The sequence below is a fragment of the Microdochium trichocladiopsis genome, assembly GCF_020744255.1.
Source record: "Microdochium trichocladiopsis strain MPI-CAGE-CH-0230 chromosome Unknown B0I36scaffold_15, whole genome shotgun sequence".
In the NCBI taxonomy this organism is placed as follows: domain Eukaryota; kingdom Fungi; phylum Ascomycota; class Sordariomycetes; order Xylariales; family Microdochiaceae; genus Microdochium; species Microdochium trichocladiopsis.
Window position 1 is genome coordinate 630,603 of NW_025763558.1, and position 22,488 is coordinate 653,090.

Below are 22,488 nucleotides of genomic sequence, written 5' to 3' on the forward strand. Positions count from 1 at the left end.
CCACTCCGTGATACAGGGCATCGCATCAGCGATATATAGCGAATTGTACCCGCATTAGACACTCGCGCTTGAAGGGAGAGACACAACACAACTCGCGGACAGGATGCTGCCTACTAAAATGTATCTACCTCCTAGAGTCCCAGAAAGCAATGGCGACGGAGGCACTTTGTCTTTAGTGCCATGGCTAAGGCTGCGGCATGCGTGTACCGGCAGCGGCATCCTGGGGCGCCCTCGAGGAGATTGAAGAAGGCAATAGCTCGGGACTAGGTCTCAGAGGACAGACAAGGCTCGACTCGCGTGCTTGAAGCACGCTCCGGCTCTCTTATGGACTACGTAGTAGGCAGTTGAGGGTAGAGTGTCTCGATTCACGGCGGTGTTCAATTGCTAGATGTATAATGGCTGAGCAGTTCAGACCGAATGGTTGGCAGAGACACATAAGATGGTGCAACCTGGACCTTTCTTGGCAACTTAGGATCGCACAGCTCTTCCGGTGTACATAGTGTATGGGAAGACAAGCGGCAACAGGGCAGATACATAGGCGTAGCCTACGCACAGCGAAAGAGCTCGCGGGGTCGTTGCCGGAGAGTCAGCCGATCCGCGCCAAAAGTCCAAAGGGGTTATCGATCTTCGCGCTGCCAATCATATCATATCCGTTCCCGCCGGCGTAATTGTCATACGATGTCCGGGTCCGGACATGATGGGGCCGATTCAGCCGGCTAGCTAGCGAATCATAGTTCACATGAGCCGCCGTGTGCCAACGTACCCCGCTCCTCCGGGCGGTGTCCCGGTCGGCCCAAGGAGTTATTTATATAGTTCAGCATAATTTTGCCCTCCTCTGTTCCCTCAAAAGTGTAGTATAAAGAACTGGCTCATCCGTACAACTCTGGTTCTTGCAGCATGATAAAGCGACCACATCAATCCGGCCTCCTCAAGTCTATACAAAAATCGTCCTTAGCAAACATGGCGGACCCGTTCCAGCGATATCGTCGGTCATACATCCCGGCTCGGGCACAGATACAGCCTATTGCTACTCAAGGCCTCGGACCTTGCCGTGAGCCTTGTCAGTCTGCCATTGACGACGCCGATGCACGAGCGGCGATAAGAGCACTACTTCAGGCTGTCGCTCGCGCCCTGAATGAAGACGAGAAGGGGAAAAGAAATGATGTTGAACCATCACGAACGTTCCGGCTCAAAGAGCCAGCTAGAGAAAAGGCAGATACCAGGCATGACATTCGTTTTCTCGATCTACCGGAGGTAGTTTTCTTTCGCCCACACCTGAATGAGCACGGTATGGAGTAGTAACATTATGTTGTTAGAGATTATGTACCGAGAGCATCCCTCTCACGTATCAACATAGCTACTCTTATATACCCCAGAACATCTAAGGAAGATCTTGGACTTGATGAAAATGGCGTATATTACTATCTATAGTTGACTTTGCAACTCGTGGTGTACTAAGCAGGTTATTACACAGAACTAACGGCTCGCCCCGCGGATAGTAGATGAAGTCTATTTCTCCCTTCAGTGAGATAGAACATAGCAAAGTGACACAGTCTGAATCATTGTAACTGTTGAGGCAATCGTTAAGGTAGCAAGAGAGCTCGGTTTGGAAGAACCTGAACTATCTATAAAAAGGGGATTGCCGCTAGAAGCGGTAGCTCCAGCATTCTGTAAGTTAGAGGTCTCACTAATACTTGCTGTTCGTGTAACGCTGGGGCCGCTAACGGTCTCATTAGGTGTCACTGTTGCTTGTGTAGTTCCCGTCTTGCTGGCGGTTTCTTCAACAGGATCTACCACTAGGGGCGCGCTCGTACTACTAGATGAGAGGCTTGTCTCTTCATCCGTCAACGTTCGCGTGAACGTGATTGTTTGATGAGTGGTTTCAGTTGCGGTTAAGGTAGGCCACGTCATGGTGGTCAAAGTAGTTATGGTGCTGAACTCCTCCGTAATGCAAGCAATACTACCATTGTGTTGCGCTGCGAGAGCGAAATCGGGATCTCCTCCTGCAATCGACACCCGATAACAGCTGGCCTCTTGGCCCGAGCATTGCCTATGAAATGTCAGTGCGGCTTACAAGCCTTATCTGGTGGCATGCGTACCAGAGTAACCATGCATCACCGTTTGGTACGGCAAGAGGTAGCCTGAAGCTTGCCAACTCCTGTCCCGAGCACGGCTTCGAGGCATTAAACGACCAGGACGTGGGCAGAAATCCTTCATCTGAGAAGTCAAGAGTAGCCAAGCATTGTGTTACCTTGTCCGAGGTAAGGCTGTAGGCAGATTAGCAATGTGTTCCAGAGCGAGAATCTGGTTATCGAGGCTACAAACAGAGCTGAGATAGTGGAAATTCCTGCAGTAAGATTAAAGGGTGGGCTGGACAAGCAGTTGGGTGGGAGTGTGTTTATAGATTCGACGATCGTAATTAGGGACCATAGGATGATGAAAAGCCTCGCCATTTCTTCTGTAGTTCGTTCGTAGTCACCGGATAATCTGTAAAGGTGGAAATGAATTGCCCCGAAAACTCAATGGAGCTACTTTGGTGGCTGTACTACTCTTTATACAGCCTGTGCGTCGAAAATAGCTTAGTAGACGAGTTTTTCGACCTTCTTGATTTTAACGGCCCGAATTGGATCCCAATTTATGGCGGAATATGACGTTCAAATTAGCCCTCTGAGCCATATTAAGCCACCCAGTACTCTCTCCCAAGCATGAATTTCTATCCAAAGTCATGCGCACTTCCCTAGTACTGAAATATGAGCCTCAACAAATCACTGCCGAAAACCCCAGTGCAGCTCGCTCCAGCGCCTTTAGCTGAGCGGCGCATGTTAACACTTGCGGAGCGGGTATGCAGTCTTTCAGAGCGGAACAAGGAGCTAGCTAGAAACATAGAAGAAGCAAAGGCTAGAATCCGCAAGGGCGATAGAGAGATTCGGCGACTACGAGGTATTCTTACTAGGCTTGCGGTCCAACTACATGATACATTTCAAGAGTTCGAGGATAGTAGTACTAGACGAACAGATTCGAAGCACCGCGAAATCGACCATAGACAGGTCCATAGCGAGTGGAGTGATTAGAATAAGTAAATTATAGGTGTATGACATCGAATATACTGTTTTCTCGGATCGTGGATAGCGCATCGGAACCTATAGTACAATTGCAATTTGGATTTGTATGATGTCTGAGATTAAAACCTCTCTAGGTCCTGACTGAAATGTACTGTGGCAGGTGTGGCACAGTTTGGCGAAGGCACAACGACACAGCTTCACTGGTACGCAAAGGTCGCTGCGTCTCCAACCCATTGAAACTATCGTCATTCGTAACGCTATCATTATCACGTGAAATGCCAGCAACCTGCTGTGTAGGCAAACAAAAAGCGGACCCGATCAAAGTGTCCGGTGACATCCCGTCCGTCACGGACAACGAGCAACACCAACCAACGACATCATTGCGCTTTGGTAGCCATGCAGAAGCGAGTACTTCTTGTATGTCTAGTTTTCTGCAGTCCAGTCTCGTGATGAACGAATCGCCGATTAGTCGCAATTGCCAGCAGAGGTTCTCGAATGCGCGGCCGACGATTGGACCTGACTCGCTGAGACGGCATTACAGGCGAGACTGGTGCGAGCGTTGAACGCTCAAAGTCGATGAGCATCACATCATTGGTCTCGGAGCACCACAGTGTGTTGTTGTCCCGTTCGTCGCCATGCACCACACCTAACTGTGCTACCGCGGAGACTGCCGAGCGACGTGCATGAGTCAATTCGGGAGAACACTGCTGGTGCGTATCGATGGGTTCGCCTGCCCATGATAGGAGCATCATGTAGACAAGTTGCACTCTATGATCGTAGTAGTATGGCCGCTCGAGGTGGAAGGCGCCCAGGAAAACAGGAACCTGGATGCCTTGCAGAGGCTCGAGTGTCTTGTACATCGAACCCTCGTGTTCGAGGTCGACGACAAATTCAGAGACTGTGCATTTCGCCACGACTGTGTAGCCATACTCAGCAAGTGTGACTTGGAATGCAACCCCACGCGCTCCCTGCTTGCCAAGCGGTACGATGTTCTTGTCGTGAGATCCAGCCAGCTGATCGCGTAGTAGCTGCAGCCAAGTTTCTAAACCGACAGGATGGGTTTGCGAACTGGCTTGCTGGTGCAAGTCTGCATTCGGACATGCCTTGTGAAGCAATCCGCCCCTGACGAGTCCAAGCAGACATTTTTGCGTACAGTATTGTCGTTGCGATGTGGCAGAACCGGCGGGAGTATTGTTGCTGCCACCGGCTCGTCTTTGCCCGGTTTGTGGATGACGGCGTGTATCTCTGAGGCTGGGACTGTTTTGCACGAAGCCACCGCTTCCATCGTCTGATAGATCTGAAAGCTCGTCGTCGATGACTCCGCCTGATGCTGGTCGACATGTTGACACTGCAAGACGGTTGCGAAAGAAATATGGCGATCGATCGATGCGGTCATAGTCCCGAGCAGCATACGCTGATGGCGGTGGCGTCTGCTTCCGTACACTCTCTGGAACGGCCTTCAGAATGGCATCGTGATCCACGCACCACCGTCCAAGTTGTCCCATGGCTCGAACACGGTCATCCTGCCCAGGATTGGAATGTTGTTCTTCAATTGCCAGCAGGGTGAACGCAAGGACCTGACTAACGGCCGTACAGTGCACAGCATTGTGTGGATGCGCCAGCACCTCCGCTCGTGGCTCCGCGAGGTGGAATAGCAGATGTTCAGGAGTCCTCCAGTCGATTTTGAGGAAGACGATTGCCTCGCCAGTGGTCACATAGCTGTACGTCAGTCCGCCTGTGATCATGTAGTGGTATGTCTGGCAGATAGCGGCGGCGACAACCTTATCGGCATGGTATGAGAAAAGCTCGTCCTTGTCCGTTGGTATTGTTGTCCTATTCACGACCTCGTGCTGTATATCCATCTTTCGCAGACTGAGACGAAGGTGCGGCAACGTCAGCTTGTGTGGCGGCTTGTACTCAACCACCAAAAGCAGACTTCGCAGCGCCCGATCCACGTCATCGTGCCTGTAAACGCACACCTGGTCGGCGCGAAGCTGGTTCGAGTCGTGCACTGCACGTCGTTGCATTGGCTCCTCAGCGGCATCGCTTAGCGCATTCGGGTGATTGTCGAAGAAAATCCCTTGACCCAGGGCGAATGTCCGATTCGTTGCATTGTGGTTTTTGAGGACTTCGACAATGTTGGCGACGGGGGTCTCGACAATGTTGTGCTGGGTAGATTCAAGATCGCGCTCGTTGGCTATTTTCTTTCTGGCGAGTCGTTCGCCAAGTGCTTCGAGGAATATTATGCTTTCGAAGGCCCGCCTGTCTTCAGGAAATGTCGAGTACAGTCTTCCATGAATCGATTTCTGCTGCTCGAGAAAGTCGCTCCACGGCTTGAGAGACGACGGGACCAACTTATCCTGGGGATTTGTGATGGTTCCCTTCGAAGTGAGGGACTTGTTGGACTCGACTTCTATCTTGAGGTCGAGATATCGGTGGCAGTTGGTGATGTATTCCGTGAGTGTTGTATAATTGGCGCGGGCGGTGACATCCTCTGCGCGTTGCCGTTCGCTGTCTGCGCGTCGCCGTTCGTTTTCTGCGCGTTGCCGTTCGCTGTCTGCACGTTGCCGTAGAAGCTCTTGCGCGCTGAAGGCTTCAGCTGCGCGTTCTCGTGCCTCCTGTCGCGCCTCCTGCAGTTGCCGTCGTAGGCTGTCGATCTCGGTCTCGGTCTCGTTCTCGTTCATTTGGCGCTCGCTCCTATACGTTGGTCGTGGTGATGTTTTGATTGTCATGCTGGTGTGGCTTGCGGCATAATTGACGCGCGCTCTGTTGCGGAGCTTTGCGGGGCCACAGGCTTGCCATATTCAGTCACACTCCAGCAGATATGTAATTATACGATCTTTGTCTCCGCTTTCCCAGGGTCCGGGGGTTGCGTTGACCGCCAAGCCGCCAAGAAAGAAGGTTTGTGAAATATCACCCTGTTTATGCAATAAGTGAAGGATGCGGAAACCGACTTTGCAGCCAGAACTCGCTGTCGTGACCGCTGCCCCACTTACCTGCAGGCAGCTCTGTTTATGGCTCCACACTTGGTATCGCCGAGACAAGGCGGACCGTGCGCAGAGAGAGTTGCGTTGAGCGAAAGTGGACACCGATTTCGAATTCGACTGTAGGCAGATTCTGATGGCCCACGATAAAGGAGCAGAGAAGGGAGGCGTAACGATAAGCGGTCCTTGCCAGCAGCGAAGAAAACATACAAGAATAGTTCTTTGTTACAATCATGCGCAAACAGCCCATGCATGCCACACTTCTTACTGTCATCGCCGATACCTGGCTTGTGCAATACGCGGTACTCGAAGAGAAACAGCCCGCCCCCCACGTTCCCCTCCGAACCGATGGCAGACACGACCGTTGAAGAAGTCAAAGACGTCATCTATGTAAACACAGTCTCACGAGCAAGCGACGATCTCCGGCCAGAAGATGTCTACAACGGAGCATTAGCTCGGAGAAAAGGCCCATTATGTCACCCACACATAACTCGCTTGAAGAGGGAAGAGCAGCGACAATCACCACAAAGAGGATCCAGCCTGAAAGACGGCGGTTCCCACGTGCCCAGGCGTAGAGATACGAAAGCCACTACGCGCCAGAGGGACATGAAGCGTCAGCTCCTACGGCGGTCCGGTCTTGCCCTGTCGCTCAATACGCCGACTACATCGTTGCCAATGCGCTCATCGTCGACTCCAAAGGGCAAGGATGCCCATCATCCAGCACTTCGTGAAGATGGCGGCAGCAACATCACCAATGCATGCCATCTCAGCTATGCTAATGACCCGCAAAGCTGCCAGAGAGAGCGATCATTACTTCACGGGTCGGCGTGCATTGCCACAGACTTCCAAGCGCCCCTCCTCTGCCATCCCCGAAATACCCAATCACAATCTTACTGCCGACACGTGAACAGCGCCAATTCAGGACAGATTTCGAGCTTGTGGAACCCGCCTGGATGGTGGAACCATTCGAGACCCCAGGATGATGGGCAGAAGGTTTCGGTTGACCGGAAGAGCACGGACAAAAGCCTGCAACATGAACAGCCGCAGTTGGTCCAATATTACCCAGAAGGAGGGGAGTCGGTGACATACAAGAAACGTTATAATGGCTATTTTCCAGGACATTTCACCAGCTCGCCTGTACGAGTCACATTCGCTGACACGGAGTACCAAGAAACTAGAGTACTCCTTCGACCAGACTTTTGCTGAGATCAATGATAGGTCGTTTATAGCTTTGATTCTTGATATGCGTGCCATTTCCAAGTGATTGCCTCCCTTGGGATGAGTAGTTGTTCTACAAGACCCAAAAACGCAAACGTGTAACACGTTATGCATAATTACAGTGTAGGGGTATATCTTTCTGGGGTGTACATAAATTGTACATTAATATTTGACTCCTGTCGATAATAGGGTTGATGCCATCCTAGATTAACATGCAGAGCTTGCAGCCTTGGTACTCTTCAACCTCCTCCTCAGCTCTTCAACCTATGGTATTCTTGCTAGGTATTACTCCAGGAGTCTGTAAGTAGCATAGTGATAGCGCCCCAGGTCTGTCATGTCTTCTCGAGTTTCTTAGAAAGGAGCATTAGTGCTGAATACTCTCATACGTGGTTGCCTGACTAGACTCTACTTTCGGTCAGGCTGTTATTCTATCAGACTCTAGTATGAGACATAGCGAAGCGCTTTGGAGCGACAGTAGATGGGTCCAGTTCATGACGAATATGTCGATTTTGTAGGTTCTGACACCTGTTCATAATCAACCTCCGCCCCGCTTAGAAATTGCCATAGTGTCCAAAGACAGAGGACAATTGAGGCAATGCTTCTAATAACCTCGCTTGACGAGTTCGGGTCTATCATGATGAATTGCGTAGGTGTCTACTTCAGCACTGCACCCGGACAATCAGAGGAAAGGGAAGGTTGGAGTTGAGCGCATTATAAGCAATATCGCAATGATTAGCACACAACCTAATGACACATGAACTTGCAGCTACTTACACAAGCCATGTGGCGGTTGCTCTTACATAACTTCGTAGAATTATTCCGGATGTTTACATAAAAGTCCTGCAACACTTACATGGAGTACTTGACGTCCTTAAGCTACACGATTTAACCATACTCGCGACATATCGTCACATATGGCTAATCAATTAGGTGCCTTTGCTCTACGACGGAAAGCGTATTTGCAGAAAGTCCGCTATTAAGTCCGTGCTCTTCGCAAAGTCGGCTTATACGGGATGTCCTCACTTCGCTATTGCGAAGCCAATAGAATTGATGTCTTGGCCAGTGGCTAACATAAGGACCTTCTCGGCCACCCACCACCGCTGGGCCACTTATCGGTTCGCGCTCTGGCGGGAGCACGCCATATGGCAGTGATCGATCCGTAGCCCGCGTCTGTGTATGCTTGTCGGAAGAAGGTGGCAACTGGTGATGGCTCTTGCCGTGGAGCAGGATCGAATATGTATGCGGTGCCGGTGTCTTTATCCACGTGAAACAGGATCCAGTCGTCGCCATCGAGCCAAGGGACCACTAACGCGCCCGTGGTCTGGCCCGTTTCTTGGAACAGTCTTTTCCAGGGTCTCAATGTCAAGTCTCTGGCTCGGCAATACATGGAATGACGGCAGCACCACACGTGTCGCCAATAATGTCCCATACTCAACGTCTTGAGGATCGAGAGGATGCTGTTGCAGTCATCTGGTCAAGATGGCGAGAAGATCAGGTCCATAGGTACGTCTGAGAGCCTCATGGCTTGCAGTTTATGATCCCGTTGCTGACATGTGGTTGCTGAAGACTGGATAGTATCAAGTGTCGGAGGGCGAAATGGATGGAATATCAGCCGGTCTGTCGTATAGAAGTTGTAATTTGTCACTGAATGCGACTGATCTAGATGCTGACCAGCTCCTGATCTGCATGGAAGCCTGGATCCAGCTGACCAACACATTTGCCGTCGACGTTGGGCACTAGCCAATCCGCGCCATTGGTCGATCGCGGGGAGGAAGCGAGCTCCCTCTTCAGCCAATCTGGCCAGGCTCTTGTCTGAGCCTTGGAGATTCCGATACTCTTACCGGGCATTGCTCGGTAGTGTCTTTCGTGGGTCGAGTAATAGATTTATAACAACGACGAACTGTGAGCGCCTTTCCATGCTAAGCGATACTGTTGAAAAAGTGCACATGGAGTTAGGATGCGCTTAGCTTGGACAGCGAAGTAATGTGAGTTGAACTTTCGAGCTCCTCCGGCCGCAAGATAAGCACGTTTGCACCACGCCTTCGGTCGGTAATTATGAGTGGAAAGCCTTAGCAGGCAGGTCATAAGTGAGGGGCACGTCGCAGACATCCGGCACCAGGAACGGAGGAGAACCTATAGTATTCGAGGTAAAATAGTACTAGACTTAATATCAGTATGGTTCAGCACCTCTAAAGATATGAGCTAGACGTAGGTCTACCTGAGTTTCTGTCTTTAGTATCCTTGAGCAATACCCGGCGCGTTCTAGTTTTATCGGGTCTTTCCTAGACGCAGAGCTAGTTTTAGCTGTCATAGGCATGTAGCTTATCGTTTCTAACAGTTTAGCTTTCAATCCAAACAGACTATGGTTAGAAATATCCACAACGGGGCATATAAAAAAGAGTAGTGCGGCTGAGAAGTATGAGAAACCACTCAAGGCTACCACACCCATAGGACATGCGTCAATATGTCTACCTTCCTTTTACCGATATTAAGGGGTGATCAAGATATGTTGTCGACAGCGCTGGCAGCGGAAATAGACTTTCCTCGCTGCACCAGTCCTGAGTTGATACAGCCGAAGGCGCAATCAGACCAGGATTTCGTCCTTAAGCCCGTCCCAAATAGTGATTGCTCACGCATCATGGGCAACCAGATCAATGGACGCAGCTCGCCCTTACCACTCGATTGCGCAGCTATGCAGGATGGATTGAATAGCAGCATCAATATCGCGCCACTGGACCAAAGAAAACAAAATTCAGCTCAGCGACCAGATTCACTCGTAACTCAGGTGTACAACTATCTCGACCTGGGAAGCCCAGTGGTAGCATGGAACTTCGACGAAGAGCTCAGCAGTATCAGCGGTATACCAGTGCAGCAGCTACGTAAAGACGACTGCATATCAACCAGCCTAGGAAGGCCACCTTACCAGGTGCGTGTCATGCTACGGAACATGCAGGCAGGCGAGTCGCACTGACAGACTGATGAACCACAGGGCAGTGGGACTGCCCAAGCACAGAAGTCCCCGCGCTGGCAGGCTTTAAAACTGTATATCCAGGCGTGGGACGCACTGCAGGAGCAGAACAACACATCAACACCCCTCGAGTGATAGCAGATCCACTCAGACAGATATTGCTTAATTTTGTGTATAGGTCGGCGATTAGCACATACTTTTCGAGGCACGCCGCATTCGACATGTTCTCTCCGGAGTGGGTGAAAAAGGCCTTAGACGGTACGAGTGCGGCGGTTGGCCATGATCTAGTATTGTTGTTATAGCTGCTGTATCTTGTTTGTCTCTGGCCACTGGAAAAGTTGGCTACGTTGTACCCGTCAACGTCCCTACTCATAACCGGATCGTAGCATTATTCCATATAGCCCTGATATGTCGTGCGTTCTATTTTGGGAATCTGCATCACATTCCATTTGTTACATGATGCCGAGATCTTTGTCACAATTTGCGCGCTCAGCGGGTTTCTAATTATAGGAGCTCCACCTCTGCATCTACTAGTTTCTTTGTCTTGAACACCTATAAAGTCTAGAGCTGAGCACACCTCTTTCGTCGTCATCGAAAATCACGATTGCAACTGTGCGACTGTGAATACGTTTGCTCCAGCACGTACAACTAGTATTTATCTTTACTACGCCTCAGCCATATCCCAAAATCCTTTCCAACAACTAACATGCATTTTATAACATCGTTCGTCGCCGCCATGGCCGTAATGCCAAGCAATGTCTTTGCAAGACATCATTATAAACAACTGAGGACCTCCAGCGGAGTTACCGTGGACCTGATCAATACTGACGGCAGCATATTCTATCTTCAAGGCTTTTCTACCACGCAACCTGTAACTTTGCAGCCTAATGCTGACTGGGGTTACATTGGAAAAGTCCGCATCCGGGCCACTGAAGCTGCAGGGCAAATCGGCTCGTCGGACCTTCAGACTGACTTCCGATGCGAGCTTCGCGATGCTGGCCAGAACAACAACCGAATCATCGTCACGCGAGATAATAGCATCGACTTCAACTTCGGAGTTGGCAAAGCTTGGAAACTTCAGCCTGGCGGGCCTGTCAAAGCATCCAACTTGCGCGTCAAGTGCGATCCAGCACTGAGAAAGATAGAGCTCGATCGGCGTGATGATATCCGCGTAGCTCTGTCGAACAGTGCACAGGAGTTTGAACGCCAGCTTGATTTCTCGGACTCGGAGGGTCGACAAGAACAGAGGCAATCAGTTGGTGGCACTTTCACGCATGTAGAGCTCTTCGTTGGCCCGGGAGTGGAGAATCAGGCCCTTCGTTGCAAGGCATTAAACGGCGGGCAAGTCGTGCTGCTCAACCGAGGCGTCAACCTGAACAAGCAGACCTTTGGGGACGGGGGCAACGGGAGGTGGACGGTTGCTGGGGGCCCAACTGAGATCGACGAGGTAATCTGTAGTCCGACATTCCGCTAGCGGAAGTCCAAGGACCGACAGTCCTGCTCCTCTATTCTCTACCACACACCAGCCATTTTCCATAGTATAGATTTCATTTGTATTAGTCAATCTTTACCTGTTCTATTCTGTCTTTGATTGATTAACAAATCTGAATCACATTATAATCCTCTTGTGACAGGCGACTGAAATGGAGACCATCTCGACTCGCAGTCCTATCCAGTATTACTCAGGCTCCGGTCAAGTCAACCGCCCCATTGCACAGAACGACCAGTGTACATCTTGGCCCTTTCCCTCTTTTGCGCATACGGACTGTCTCCCTAACAAATTGTTGGATAAGATGCCGCGCACTGCCAGAACAAGCACAGAACAAATCAAGTTGTAGCGATCAACCAAGCACATCGTCCGGAGCGCTTCCGAGTAGAGGTGTCTGGATGCCGTAGTAAGCCAATGGAACACGACGGAATAAAAATGGGTTGCTCCGACATAAAGACATGCCATGGTCAGCAAGTACGCGGAAAGTCTTGAAGAAGCTATTATTTATGTCACGACACCCCATCTCTCTGCAGCGACTGCGATTACACCTGCACACACTGCGGGACGTACAGTATGGCTGTTGGGCTTTAGGTGCATCAAGCCGGCCATCACTTTTCACAGCAGCGACATCAGGGGTCGCGCACCCAAGACTGCCAGCCCCCCCTCCTCTATCTTGCCCGCAGGCTGAAGGTGTGCCGCCTTGTCTGACTTCTCAACAAGGTTATCCCCGTGCAGGCCAGAGACTGGCACAATACTGATTCTATCAGACGCGAAGGACATGGTCAGTCTCGGTGGCCTTGCTGCGTTGACCACATTATAATCGCACCAGGCTTACTTGAAATGCGCCAGCTTGATCTTAGTGAACGAGTGTGCGACCTGCGCGAATACGGTCTCCGACCAGTTGGCCAGATCCCTGAGTCGCGTTAGTCGCAGATAGATATTAACCATGGCAGTCACTTACATTTTAGTAGCAACTATAATCAGCTGCTCCTCGACACGGAGCTTCCCAGAAGACAAGAGGGACGCAAGACTTTGGCTCGAACGTGCTCCGTAGTCATCAGCAGACGCATCTACAGCCCAGAGGGCAATATCGGCAATTCCAGGAATGTCTTCAGTGGAATGGTTAGTCTGTTCCAGATGTGGAGGATAGTCATGGTCACCTGTGATCGTGTATTGGGCCGAAGGGCCGTAGAATGAGACGGGTCTGCCTTTCTGTCGATAAAGGGTTGCGATGCCACGATAATCGCAAATCCGACTCTTCTCGATTGGTGCAATCTCGGGAAGGGAAGCCCCGCACTAAAACTGAATGTTTCAGCTGGGATGAAACTAGGGCTAGTCTTCTTTCTCGTAATTTACCGTGAAGACCAGGTGCCAGGTCAGAGTCTTCTTGCCGGCGTTCGCATCCCCGAGGACGCACAATGTTTTTGAAGCCATTGGACCTGTGTTCAAGCCAGACGTAAACACGTATGCCGGACGAGGACATATACGTTCTTGGTAACAGCGGATTGGGGATCACCCCGATTCTGGACCAAGCTTTATGGGTTTTTGGTCTAGTCTATGGGCGGAGCTCGTACAAAGTCGAGGCAAACAGCTTGTATCGCTCTCTTGGGTTGTCACGTTGTTCGGAGAAGAAATCGTTCCTTCCGCGCTTCATATGCTAGATCAATAAGTGCTGCGATGCTACTCCCAATATCAGATGAGGATGAAAGGCACTGACTTTCTGGCAACGGTTTCTTCAAGGCTTTATGCACCTTTCCCCCCGGCCAGAATTTTATAGAGATCTCATAGCGTTTGCCATCCTCGTACTCCAAGATTACTATGATTCCCCAAGTCCTGATGGGGATAGCGGCCCCCCTTGTCGCCCAGTGGGTCCACGATGCCATCCTCCTGGTAGGGCTCTGGCTGATGTCCAAGCATGGTCTGTTCTTGTCATCGGCCAGAACCATGGCCCGTTCGGCTGGCCATCATATTTGTGTCTTTATAGGCTTTCTTATCCTGTAGTATTCCCACTTACGGCTAATTACTTCGTCTGCGGTACTGTCTGACTGGATCTTATACCATGGATCGGTATGAAATATATAGAAAGATTCTGCCTTTTCTTTCTCACGAACGACGAATGTTAGCAGACTGTTCCACCCCAGAGGCTAGAAGCTCCTGAATAATACTCAGCCTGATAGTTTCTAGGGGAATTTATCCACATGAGGAGGTTACTATCTACAGAATGAAGAAATCAAGATAATACCATAATCATGCGGCTGCTATGTACCGTATTTTCAGACCGTGGATAGCAGCAAAATCATCTCTAACCATTCATCGGTACTGTAGTAGCTGTAAGTATAATTGATTACCTATCTCACCGCACTTTTGGCCGAGTTATTTCTCGTAATAGCGAGGCACCAAGATAAAACAATCAACTAAGTTATCGTATTTTTTACTGCTAAAGTAGGAACCCCACAAAGTAGCTTCAACTATTCGAAGTTAGTGCAAAAGATACCACGGACGTTAGAGCCCAGATCTCAAGGCCCAAAGCACCCCCTAAAACCCCTGATTTGCATGTGGATCATTCAATCAGGCTGTGGAAAGCAACTTCGGGAGTCCTCTCTGTAGCTGTGGGAGAGACCCACCTCTGTACTTGGCAGGTAACACACAGAGTGGGCCCCGGCCCACATTGTCTACCCCCGTTTATCCATTTCTAATGTATAAGTGTGTTTGTGTGTGTTTGTGTGTGTTTGTGTGTGTTTGTGTGTGTTTGTGTGTGTTTGTGTGTGTTTGTGTGTGTTTGTGTGTGTTTGTCTACGTTTGTTTAGTTGTCCCTCTATAGCGCCGTTAGAAGATTCTTATTTGAGGGGGGTTACTGTCATTTCCCACTCGGCAAGTACTGATTTAATCTCATTTGTGCGGAGGGAGTGCGACAAAGCGGCCAAGTATGGCTCACATCAAGAGTGTCACGTTCAAACCAATGTCCGCGTCCAATTTATCACAAATAATTCATGGCGAGGACCTTTCGATGGAAGAAGACGACGCATCAGACCTCCTATCCTCTCCTTCCGAAATCCCTGACTACTGGACTCCTCTACGGGCAGGAGAAGTGAAAAGGTTTCATAGTTCCATCAGATTCATCAGACAGTTTGTCTACGCCGCAGCGAACATACCCGGAGGCATTCCTATTAGGATCAGAGACATGATAGATCGGGCGGGCACCCAACTGAAGACACTGTCAGAAAAAGTCCAAGAGGCCCATGACCTACGCCGAGGCTTATGGCGAGGGTCGTTAGAAGGAATTACACCGCCAATACGGAGGGTCTTGGTTCAGAAGCACTGTCAACTGGAGCAGCTCCAGGTGAGCTGCGACGTAAGAGATAGCACAGCTGTAGGACAGCAGCGAAAGCGAAAATGGGATGAGTCTAATTGTGAAGAGCCCGGATTGGCAAATCGGCCCTTCAAAAAAAGGCAAAGACACAGATACAGTTTCCGCAACAATCGCATCCCTAAAGTTGGATCATCAGTGGTCAAGTCTGTGGATATTTAACTGAGGGTACTATGCGGAGGCATGAGGGCTAGGCTCTAAGAATGGAGATCCGGCATACGCCTTTTTCAGACTCGCGTATTCTTCAGCTTTCCCAAGCTGTCGCTAAGCCATATTCCTACACACATCGATGCCTTTCAGAAAGTGCACCTTCAGTTGATGGAATTAAGATAAGCGAGTCAACCTTGGAGAACGCCTTAGTAGCATAGCCGACATAATAAGTGGGTATTGTGGTGCTGATTACAGACTTGGCTTCACTTCATACATGTGTATAAAACGTTAGACAATGCTTCTCCCTTAGAGTCTCTATAAGAAAGCCAAGCTGTGTCACCTCGGCCATCTCGCCACCACAACAGTATAATCTCCAACCCTCTACGACGCGTTTTCACCTCCTTGAAAGAAACAGAATCGCCGTTATTTTGTTATTAGCTGCCCTTTCAACGGCCCAATCACAATCGTGCACCATTCAGAGTGGGCAACCCGCCATGCTGCTACACACTGGCCAGATCATTCTGGCTGGTTGCCAAGTACTACTCAACACTCAATATTTGCGGACTTATATTTGGGCACTTTGTCGTGGCCAGGATATCTCATATTGGCTGAATCATTCCGTCACTGGTCTCTCCATTTTTATATTTCTTTCGTCACTCCACTACCCATGGGTTGTCTCAGTATGCTACGTCCTACAAACCGCATGTTACTTCGCCTATTTACTATGGCGTTTATTGCAGATAATAGATACTGCGGAACACTGAGGTGTCACGATCCTGCCGCCTGGAGTCAGCCGTCTGCCAGGGTGCTGGCCTTGCTGTTCTGAAAGATAGTTCAAGCGTTTGCAATATTACTATTCCTGCTATCGTCGTTCTCTTGGGGTTATCGTGTCTCCAGAAGAGATACTGGTCTCAGCAATTGAGTGAGTAGTTCAAGTGTGTAGTGAAATTGTCACTGAATCGTTCGCTGAAGTACAAAGGCAAAGACTCTCTGTATAGAAGATTCCTCGCATCTATATTCCCTTTGCCCTTCATCGTGCGTTGCAGCGGGAGATGTCAGTTCTGGTGTTGCAATGTACAGGTCCACTCTGGATGAGTAATCATGATCCTTTATGAAAGCGCTCCCTGCGTGCATGACCAGCCGTTTGTTCCTGGCCAGGTCTTGCGACCTCTTTGTGCTTTCGTTGCTGGCCCCATCAAGCCCATCGCCGTTCCCAGACATCTGAGATGGCCTCACTTCGGCGCGACGTCTAAGTAAGCCTCACTGGTAATACCATCGAACCTGCCAGGCGATAACCTCCCTTTGGTCGTTGGTTGGTTGTTCTTCCCATGATCAGAGAGAACCTGACTTTGCCCCGGCAGAATACAACCGGTGTTCGATCTGACAGTCACTATCAATATCGCCGCCTCCAAGTATACAGCCCTCTCACTAGTTTGGCAGCTAGTATTTTGTTGGCAATTGTTCGCGGTGCGTAAGTAGTGATGCATTGAGTCTCATGCTAGGCCCTGTTCAGTCGCGGAGTGCTTCGCTGGTCTGGAGTCTATCGACCTGCCCGGGACATGACATAAGGGGGAGTTACGCAACACTGAATCCTCTCTCAAAATAGGGTTGCTGCCTTGACCTGTGAACGTGCAGTGCTACTGAGTAATATTGCTGAGCTAGATATTGCTCGACATAATAATCCTGCTAGTCTTTTGTTCTACATCTACTCTGGACGGCTGAAAAACAACTAGAAAAAATATGGGAATAGTACAACTACATAGATATTAAGACGACGAAGACATTTCGATTCGTACAGCTTTTCTTTTAACCAAATAAAAGTGCTCTCACAAGAAACGATGTCCTGACCTTATCCTTCAAATAGTAAGTGGTGTACCATTCGATTTATAATAATTGTTATCTGAGCAATTCTGCTTCCGTTAAGCCACCCGACTAGCGTGTTTTAGCGACACGTTAGAGATATGTTAGGATACGAATCAACTTCCTAGGACTCGTGGGAGTTCTTTACACGCTTTTAATTCTTATGTCTTTCTAGCGATATCCGATATTCTTTGTATTAGATCTGAGAGTTCTCCGGACGGAGTGTCCACACTTATTTGTGGGGGTTGAGATGTAGTACACGGCGATGTTTCCTTACTTCCTGTTAGCTGCTCCTGCTGAGTAGTATGCCCCTGTAAGGGTCGTGGACTTGGAATCTCATTGCCTTCCCCTTGAAGTCCCAGTGAGTTCCGATCCGTTGAAGACTCTTTCCTTGCAATATCTGTTTGAAGCGTTTCCAACGACAGTTTCCTTTGTTGGTTGCTGATGCCGACAGCCATTTCATTTTTTTTTGATTGACGCGTGGAACTGCCATCTGGTAACGAAAGCCGCGTAGAGTTATCATGTCCATAGGACTCACTGTGTGGATCGTTCTTTACCAAAGTGCCGATCTGCTCTGTATCCGGATTTTCCTTTGGAACTGTTACCAATTGCAGCTGTGACGATGCTCTGGGGTCCTGAATACATGTTATTTCTACAGCTCTAGCACATCCAACTCCGCTCACAACTACGTCTTCCGTTTCTGATTGTGACCATGAAAGATTGCGCGTCGAGCTATTAGAGGTTACAGCTGCTGAACTTGGCCCTGTTAGCACCGGCAAGGGAGGTTCTCTTGCAGAACTTCGGCCCCTGAAAGATGGACTGGGCATGGCGTAACTTAGCAGATCCTCTGCATGGTTGGCGAACTTCAAGTTGACGACACGACCGCCTTTGAACTTTTTTAGGAATCCCAGATCATTCTTCACAGAAGCAGAGTTTTCAGCGGAGCTACTGGAAATTTCGTCGTCAAAATCCTGGGAACGATCGACCGTATAACGCCTGACCTTTAGGAATCGTGGGACACATTTTAATATGAGTTTGTCAGGGAAACAACGTATGACGATGCCCACGGGGATGGAGACCAGACCAAAGCCGACAGCAATGCCCCACTGTAGACTACTTTGAGGCGGCCGGCCCTTCGGGGTTATGGTTGGAATGGAAAAGGGAGTGCCACCGAAGGAGATAATAAGAACCTGAGCACCGCCTAAAATAAGGCTGATGACAATAAAGAACCAGTGCCTTGTTAGACCCTCGAAAATATTGAGTTTATTATCCGATCGCCGGTTGCTATAGACCAGGTTAGCACAATCGGTGTAAGTTAAGTAAAGAATAATCTCACTTACTTCCACAAATTAAAGATTTGCATCCAGACGAAAGTGTTGAACACAAGAGCACGCATATATCTCTGTTCTTCAGCTTCCACAAGCCGTGTTGCCATGTATTCGAGCCCGAATGTTACAGCGAGTTGATAGAGAGCTTGGCCGATTATCATCTTCCACATGGCTGAAGAAATAATTCCAGATCCCCTGCTGTTAGCTGTAGAATCAGGCATAGTATTCTCGGGAGGGCCTGTCACCAGGGCAAGAGCGGCGAGCGTGTCCATGATCAGGTTAACCCAGAGCAGTTGCACGGCGGTGAATAAAGACTCCTGGTGAGCGCTAGCTACAGCAGTGAAAAACACGAGGACGGCGACAGTGATAGTGATGGTGAGTTGGAACTGGAGGAATCGCTTGACCGCGTCATTGATTGCTCGACCCCACCTCAAAGCCTTGACAGTGCTTGGAAAACTTTCAACCTCAATAATGGCTGAAGCGCCCTTCGCAACGTCCGTGTCGGTATTACCAATGGAGAGAGCAACGTCCGCCTGTTTCAGCGCAGGCGCATTATTGGTTCCATCACCGATGACGGCAACAATCTCACCAAGGGCTTTGAGGCGCTGAACCAGGAGCACCTCGTCGTCGGGTGTCGAACATGCGAGGACCTGCAGGCGGGGGATTTTGTTCTGATGGTCTTGAATAAGCTTCCGGAACTCTGAACCTTCCATGATGGTGCCCTCATCGCGAAGAATACCACACTCGTTAGCAATAGCGCGAGCCGTCGGGGTGTTGTCTCCAGTCACCATGCGCACGAAGACGCCCGCTCGTTGGTACTCTCTGACAGCTTCGGGGACGCCTGGTCGCAAGGCATGCTTAATTCCAACAAGTCCAATAAAGCACATGTTGTCAAATAAATCCTCGAATAGAGCACCCTTGTTGTTATGCTTACTGTGTCGGGCTCCTTGCAGAGGCCACTCAGCAAAGTCGCGGTAAGCAAAGCCAATGGATGTCAAAGGTTGTGAGGCATATTCCTCAATCAGTGCCATGATGGGCTTACCGTCGCTGGCGAGGGGGTCGCTGCTGATATCTGTGTCCGGGCGCTTAAGGAACATTTTGCATTTGGCGAGAAGAGTCTCTGGCGCGCCCTGCGCGTACAGACGTGCGTTCCCGTTTTCGAGCTGGACGACCACACCAATGCAATCCCGATTGGGCTCTAAAGATGTTTGCAGAATCTCGACATTGGTGTGGTCTTTGCTGAGGGATTCCATGGCGAGAAAACTTCGTGCGGACTTGAGGAGTGCCGTTTCAGTCTTTGATCCGATAAAGGTAGAGACCCCATCTTTGTCGCCCTCTAACGCGGTCGAGCTGAGCGAAATAGCCTCGAATAATAAATTTCGACTATCCTTGGCAAGTCCTGCAATAAATTCCGCATGGGCTAACCTCTCAGTACTTGCGCTTTGGGTGCAGTGTAAGTGACGCCGAGTGCCGACGGCGGCAGCTACCACGATGCCGTTTTGAGTAAGCGTACCAGTCATGTTGACGCAAATTGACGTGGCATTTCCTATAACTTCGCATGCCTTCCGGTGAGGAATAAGGTTGTTACTTCTCTGAATCCGCGTGGTAACGGATGCGACAGCAAGCGTGAGCGCCAACGGCAGCCCTTCCGGGACTATAACGATGATGAATGCAACGACAATAATAAACATGTCCAAGACCTCTCGAGCTTTTGCAGATGCTGTGGTCGTGTTTTGTGGAAGTTTGGTGCAGAAAATGACAAGCAAGATGACGAGAAGAGTCAGGCCAGCTACGCCACCGAACATAGCAAGCCTTTCGGCAATTCGATTCAGCTTCGACTGGAGGGGTGTAAGTTCGACTTGCTCATGAAGCGGGATGAGGGCTCCCGTCCTTCTGCAGAGAAGAGTGCCCTCTTCCGCCGTGTCGCAACTGCTCGCACGAACGAATGAGGATGGTTCTGTTGTAAACTTTCCTGCCTTGATGTCCGCAGAGGCTTTCTCTGCTGGCTCTTTTGAGACGAGCCCTGCCTTGCCTGTCGTCCCGTCAGTGGGGACCACATCTTCTGGCTCCAGGTGCAGGACTTCACTGGCCATCCTCCGATTGAGCCTCGAAAACTGTTGATCCTTCTGCCAGTCGTTGAGAGACCCAACGAGAACTACGATAGAAATGGCCACGAGGATTGTCACGCTCTGAATCAACCCTCTCGACGTATCGCCGACTGAGTGTTTTTTGGACAATTCTTGGTATAGTGCAATGACCAGCGATATTAGCACGGTACTTGTCAGCAGTAGCAAGAGCTTATCGTTATATGTCACTAATGTGAACTTCCAGAAGCTTTGGCTGTTCTTTAGTACTGCTCGATAATCCTTATGCCAATGACTCTGACCTGTTTCGCCATTGCTGTTTAAAGATGTCATATCGATAGTAATCTCTCCACCGGACGGCTGCTTTGGTCTCGCATCAAGATCGACCATTATACCAACATTCGTGGGATTTGTACTCTCTTGTGGCCCTTTTCCCGAGCTTCACTTATATTACAGACCAGCGTAGGCTGTACGTATTATGAGACGTTGGATTACGAACGACCGCGTTAGTCAGATCAGCTAAGAAGTGTTTATGTAAGCTATGTGCATGTGACGGCCAACCAACAGGGGATGTTTGTTACGGGCACGGAAGAGCCCAAACAACTAGGCCACAGGATCAGGCCAAGGACAAGGGCGGATCATGTGGCAGCGCCGTCACAGGTTTCTTATGTAAGCACGATAAAGGACGATAAGGAAGGTACGTACCAGGTCATGCATATCTGCACGACCGACGCCGTGCCAAGGAAGATGGTCACCAACATCTGCATGACCATCAGGACCGGACCTGGGACCTGGCCACGACCAACGGGGACAGGACCATGACCACGATGGAGGACAAAGGATATAGATGCGAAGGATCTCCTAGATACACAGTCATTACCTTTGTACTTCAGCGATCAATCTAAGTATCAGTTTCACCCACACTTGAACTAGTCACTCAATTGCCGAGACTGGTATCTCTTCCAAGAGACACGAACGACAACCCAGAGAGAGAACGACAGCAGAGTGTTAGTTGTGATTGCACATGCTTTACCTATCTTGCAGAACAGCAACCCCAGCGCCCTGCCAGACGGTTGACCCCGGAGGCAGGATCGTGACAGTGCACTAAATTGGAGCTAGTTACTGACGCCGAATGTGTAGTGATCGCAGACGGGTAGAGTGGTCTTCACGATTTCCTCTGAGAGCCTTCTTAAGCGTGATATAGCCTGTTGGTAGCCCAACCACGCGAACTTGATCTATCAAGTCTACAGCGAATACACACATTAGAGTTGATTGCGAGGGTTACTTGGCTTTGTATTTACAATGTCATAAACTAAGTTAGATTACATACTTCTACTCTTGGCCTGGCATTCGGCCTCAGTATCGGTTCACCTACGCCTTAGTCATCATATATTACCGTAACTTGATGCAAAGGACTATAACTACTGCACCAAGGTGGGGCAAACCTTGGTCACCCGCCATCCGCCGGTGAGCAGGTTCTTGGCAAGGGCACGCAGTCTCAATTTCCATCCTGTAAGGCTGTTATGCCTCATGGTCAATGTTCCCAGGGAATTTAATCTCGGGGAATGCGGAATAAGATGCCGAGCGAGCGCTCTGCATTGTTATGCCTCGAGTTCACTATGCCACGTTGCAGGTGAATATCTTCAGGGTGCCGGACCAAGCTCGAGGGGCTCTCGTGGTATCACTGCCAGCACGGTAAGGACGGCAATATTCCTCACGCCCCGATAGAAATCACATCACAATTGACTCTAACATCCCTCTCTAGCCCTGACATAGGATGATGAGGTAGTTCCAGGACTGAGGGGGGGGGGCCCTTTTCGGGTGAGACGAGCCTTCTCTCTGGTATTGACACCGGTTTGCATATTTTCCTGCCTACATGCCGCGCCTTTAAATACCTAAACTAGACTGCCTCGAATTGCAGACACACTATCACCTCGGCTCAACAACGCCATCTGCAATACCAAATGGGTGTGGTTCC

General features: G+C 49.8%; 7 protein-coding genes across 7 annotated transcripts; 4 read left to right on the forward strand and 3 right to left on the reverse strand.

The window, feature by feature from the left end:
- Positions 1-3,259: 3,259 nt before the first annotated feature.
- Positions 3,260-5,746, reverse strand: B0I36DRAFT_378443 (uncharacterized protein; the record flags this gene model as incomplete). The annotated part of the gene is made up of 2 exons (XM_046160681.1): positions 3,260-3,301; positions 3,602-5,746. The coding sequence occupies 2 exons, from the start codon at positions 5,744-5,746 to the stop codon at positions 3,260-3,262; spliced, it is 2,187 nt and encodes a 728-aa protein (XP_046004581.1).
- A 422-nt stretch (positions 5,747-6,168) lies between these two features.
- On the forward strand, positions 6,169-7,264 carry B0I36DRAFT_340678 (uncharacterized protein). Its single transcript, XM_046155962.1, has 2 exons — positions 6,169-6,348; positions 6,402-7,264. The coding sequence occupies exons 1-2, from the start codon at positions 6,183-6,185 to the stop codon at positions 7,250-7,252; spliced, it is 1,017 nt and encodes a 338-aa protein (XP_046004582.1). The 5' UTR covers positions 6,169-6,182; the 3' UTR covers positions 7,253-7,264.
- Positions 7,265-9,902: 2,638 nt separating this feature from the next.
- Positions 9,903-10,367, forward strand: B0I36DRAFT_369987 (uncharacterized protein; the record flags this gene model as incomplete). The annotated part of the gene is made up of 2 exons (XM_046159858.1): positions 9,903-10,190; positions 10,254-10,367. The coding sequence occupies 2 exons, from the start codon at positions 9,903-9,905 to the stop codon at positions 10,365-10,367; spliced, it is 402 nt and encodes a 133-aa protein (XP_046004583.1).
- A 601-nt stretch (positions 10,368-10,968) lies between these two features.
- Positions 10,969-12,070, forward strand: B0I36DRAFT_400190 (uncharacterized protein; the record flags this gene model as incomplete). Its single annotated transcript, XM_046161663.1, has 2 exons — positions 10,969-11,679; positions 11,867-12,070. The coding sequence occupies 2 exons, from the start codon at positions 10,969-10,971 to the stop codon at positions 12,068-12,070; spliced, it is 915 nt and encodes a 304-aa protein (XP_046004584.1).
- A 266-nt stretch (positions 12,071-12,336) lies between these two features.
- Positions 12,337-13,155, reverse strand: B0I36DRAFT_369989 (uncharacterized protein; the record flags this gene model as incomplete). Its single annotated transcript, XM_046159859.1, has 4 exons — positions 12,337-12,481; positions 12,557-12,634; positions 12,683-13,017; positions 13,078-13,155. 4 exons carry the CDS (start codon positions 13,153-13,155, stop codon positions 12,337-12,339), a joined length of 636 nt encoding a protein of 211 aa, XP_046004585.1.
- A 3,184-nt stretch (positions 13,156-16,339) lies between these two features.
- B0I36DRAFT_356291 (uncharacterized protein) lies at positions 16,340-16,971 on the forward strand (the record flags this gene model as incomplete). The annotated part of the gene is made up of 3 exons (XM_046157591.1): positions 16,340-16,491; positions 16,671-16,709; positions 16,845-16,971. The coding sequence occupies 3 exons, from the start codon at positions 16,340-16,342 to the stop codon at positions 16,969-16,971; spliced, it is 318 nt and encodes a 105-aa protein (XP_046004586.1).
- A 984-nt stretch (positions 16,972-17,955) lies between these two features.
- B0I36DRAFT_256913 (uncharacterized protein) lies at positions 17,956-20,843 on the reverse strand (the record flags this gene model as incomplete). The annotated part of the gene is made up of 2 exons (XM_046150982.1): positions 17,956-18,382; positions 18,439-20,843. Coding segments are annotated over 2 exons (2,832 nt in total), but the record flags the coding sequence as incomplete, so codon positions are not given.
- Positions 20,844-22,488: the final 1,645 nt, after the last annotated feature.